At 62.5% G+C, this 2,121-nt stretch overlaps 1 protein-coding gene across 1 annotated transcript; it reads left to right on the forward strand.

Annotated features, from left to right (window-relative positions):
- The first annotated feature begins 464 nt into the window (after nt 1-464).
- LOC118575541 (interferon-inducible GTPase 5-like) lies at nt 465-1,860 on the forward strand. The gene is given in 3 exon segments (XM_036176044.1): nt 465-627; nt 630-1,744; nt 1,747-1,860. Coding segments are annotated over 3 exon segments (1,392 nt in total).
- Nucleotides 1,861-2,121: the final 261 nt, after the last annotated feature.

The following is a 2,121-nucleotide window of genomic DNA, read 5'->3' on the forward strand; positions in this document are numbered from 1 at the left end:
TAGTGCTGGGAATACAGGTGTGAGTGACCACACTTGGCTGTTATTATGGTTGTTTTTGAGACAGAGTCTCACTATGAAGCCTTGGCTGGCCTGGAAACTCTATGTAGATCAGGCTGGCCTCGAACTCGTATAGATCTGTCTGTCCCAGCCTCCCAGTATTAGAACTAAAAGTGTGTGTCACCACATCTGAGCATTGTTGTTTTGAGACGGACTGTGTATCCACGCTATCCTGGAACTCATGGTGATCCTCCTGCCTCAAGCTCTACAGTGCTGGATTACAGGTGAGAGCCAGGGTACCCCAGTTCTTGAGGAAGGGAGAGCTGGTGGTAGTCTAAAGAATCTCCTTTCACCTCCTGCACATCTGTCCGAGCGCATGACGTAGGAACGTCTCCCATCTCCCCTGCAGACGCTGAGGAGTCACACATCCCGTCACTGCCCCCCATCTTCCTGTCCAGCTCTGAACCATGGCAACTTCCAGGTTGCCCTCCGTGCCTGAGGAGGAGACCACCATCCTCATGGCCAAGGAAGAGCTGGAGGCCCTGCGCACGGCCTTTGAGTCTGGCGACATCCCTCAGGCCGCCTCTCGCCTCCGGGAGCTGCTGGCCAACACGGAGAGCACCCGGCTGGAGTGGGCGTCACGGGTGAGTCCGGAGCCGGCAAGTCCTCCCTCATCAATGCCCTGCGTGGCCTGGGGGCCGAGGATCCTGGCGCAGCTCTCACCGGGGTCGTGGAGACCACCATGCAGCCTTCGCCTTACCCGCACCCCCAGTTTCCCGACGTGACCCTGTGGGACCTGCCGGGGGCCGGTTCTCCAGGCTGCTCAGCAGACAAGTACCTGAAGCAGGTGGACTTCGGCCGCTATGACTTCTTCCTGCTCGTCTCCCCCCGCCGCTGCGGCGCCGTGGAGACCCGCCTGGCCGCCGAGATCCTGCGCCAGGGCAAGAAGTTCTACTTCGTGCGCACCAAGGTGGACGAGGATCTGGCGGCCACCCGCAGCCAGCGACCCTCGGGCTTCAGCGAGGCCGTGGTCCTCCAGGAGATCCGCGAGCACTGCGCGGAGCGGCTGCGGGCAGCCGGTCTGAACGACCCCCGCATCTTCCTGGTGTCCAACCTGTCGCCAGCCCGCTATGACTTCCCCATGCTCGTGTCCACCTGGGAGCACGACCTGCCCGCCCACCGTCGCCACGCCGGCCTGCTGTCCCTGCCTGACATCTCACTGGAGGCTCTGCAAAAGAAGAAGGACATGCTCCCAAGAGCAGGTGCTCAAGACTGCCTTGGTGTCCGGGTCATCCAGGCCCTGCCTGTCCCCGGACTGGCAGCCGCCTACGATGACGCCCTGCTCATCCGTTCTCTGCGCGGCTACCACCGCAGCTTCGGCCTAGACGACGACTCGCTGGCCAAGCTGGCCGAGCAGGTGGGCAAGCAGGCAGGGGACCTGCGCTCCGTCATCCGCTCCCCTCTGGCCAACGAGGTCTCCCCAGAGACTGTCCTGCGCCTCTACTCGCAGTCCTCGGACGGCGCCATGCGGGTGGCCCGTGCCTTCGAGAGGGGCATCCCTGTGTTCGGCACGCTGGTGGCCGGGGGCATCAGCTTCGGCACGGTCTACACCATGCTCCAGGGCTGTCTCAATGAGATGGCTGAGGACGCCCAACGCGTCCGCATCAAGGCCCTGGAGGAAGATGAGTCCCAGGCCGCCGAGGTGAGCTTGGAGGCGGCTGGTGACATCGGTGTGGAAAAGCGGGGATCTCCGGGGAGGGAACCAGCGAGGAAGCCCCGCTGTCCACCCGCAGGAAGATCGGCCTCCTCCTCAAGTACGTTCTTGACAGCTGGAAGAGGCGTGATTTGCCAGAAGACAAGTAAAGGCGCAGCCCCGCCCCCACCCCGCCCCGCCCGCCCCACCCGCCTCACCGGCCAGCCAAGCCCTTAAAAACCATCATCAACCCAACAGGGCTACTGTGATCAAATGGAGAGCTGCAGTTCTTGGGCATGAGGTGGATGGATGACAAGAGTCTGCAGGGTGGGTGGGAGCGAAGGTATGGGGGCACCCAGGCCTGGATCTAGGGTAAATACTGAATGTGGAAACACTACCCTGAGGACAGGGAGGCTGAGGGTGGACAGGTG

This window comes from Onychomys torridus, unplaced genomic scaffold (genome assembly GCF_903995425.1).
Source record: "Onychomys torridus unplaced genomic scaffold, mOncTor1.1, whole genome shotgun sequence".
NCBI lineage: Eukaryota > Metazoa > Chordata > Mammalia > Rodentia > Cricetidae > Onychomys > Onychomys torridus.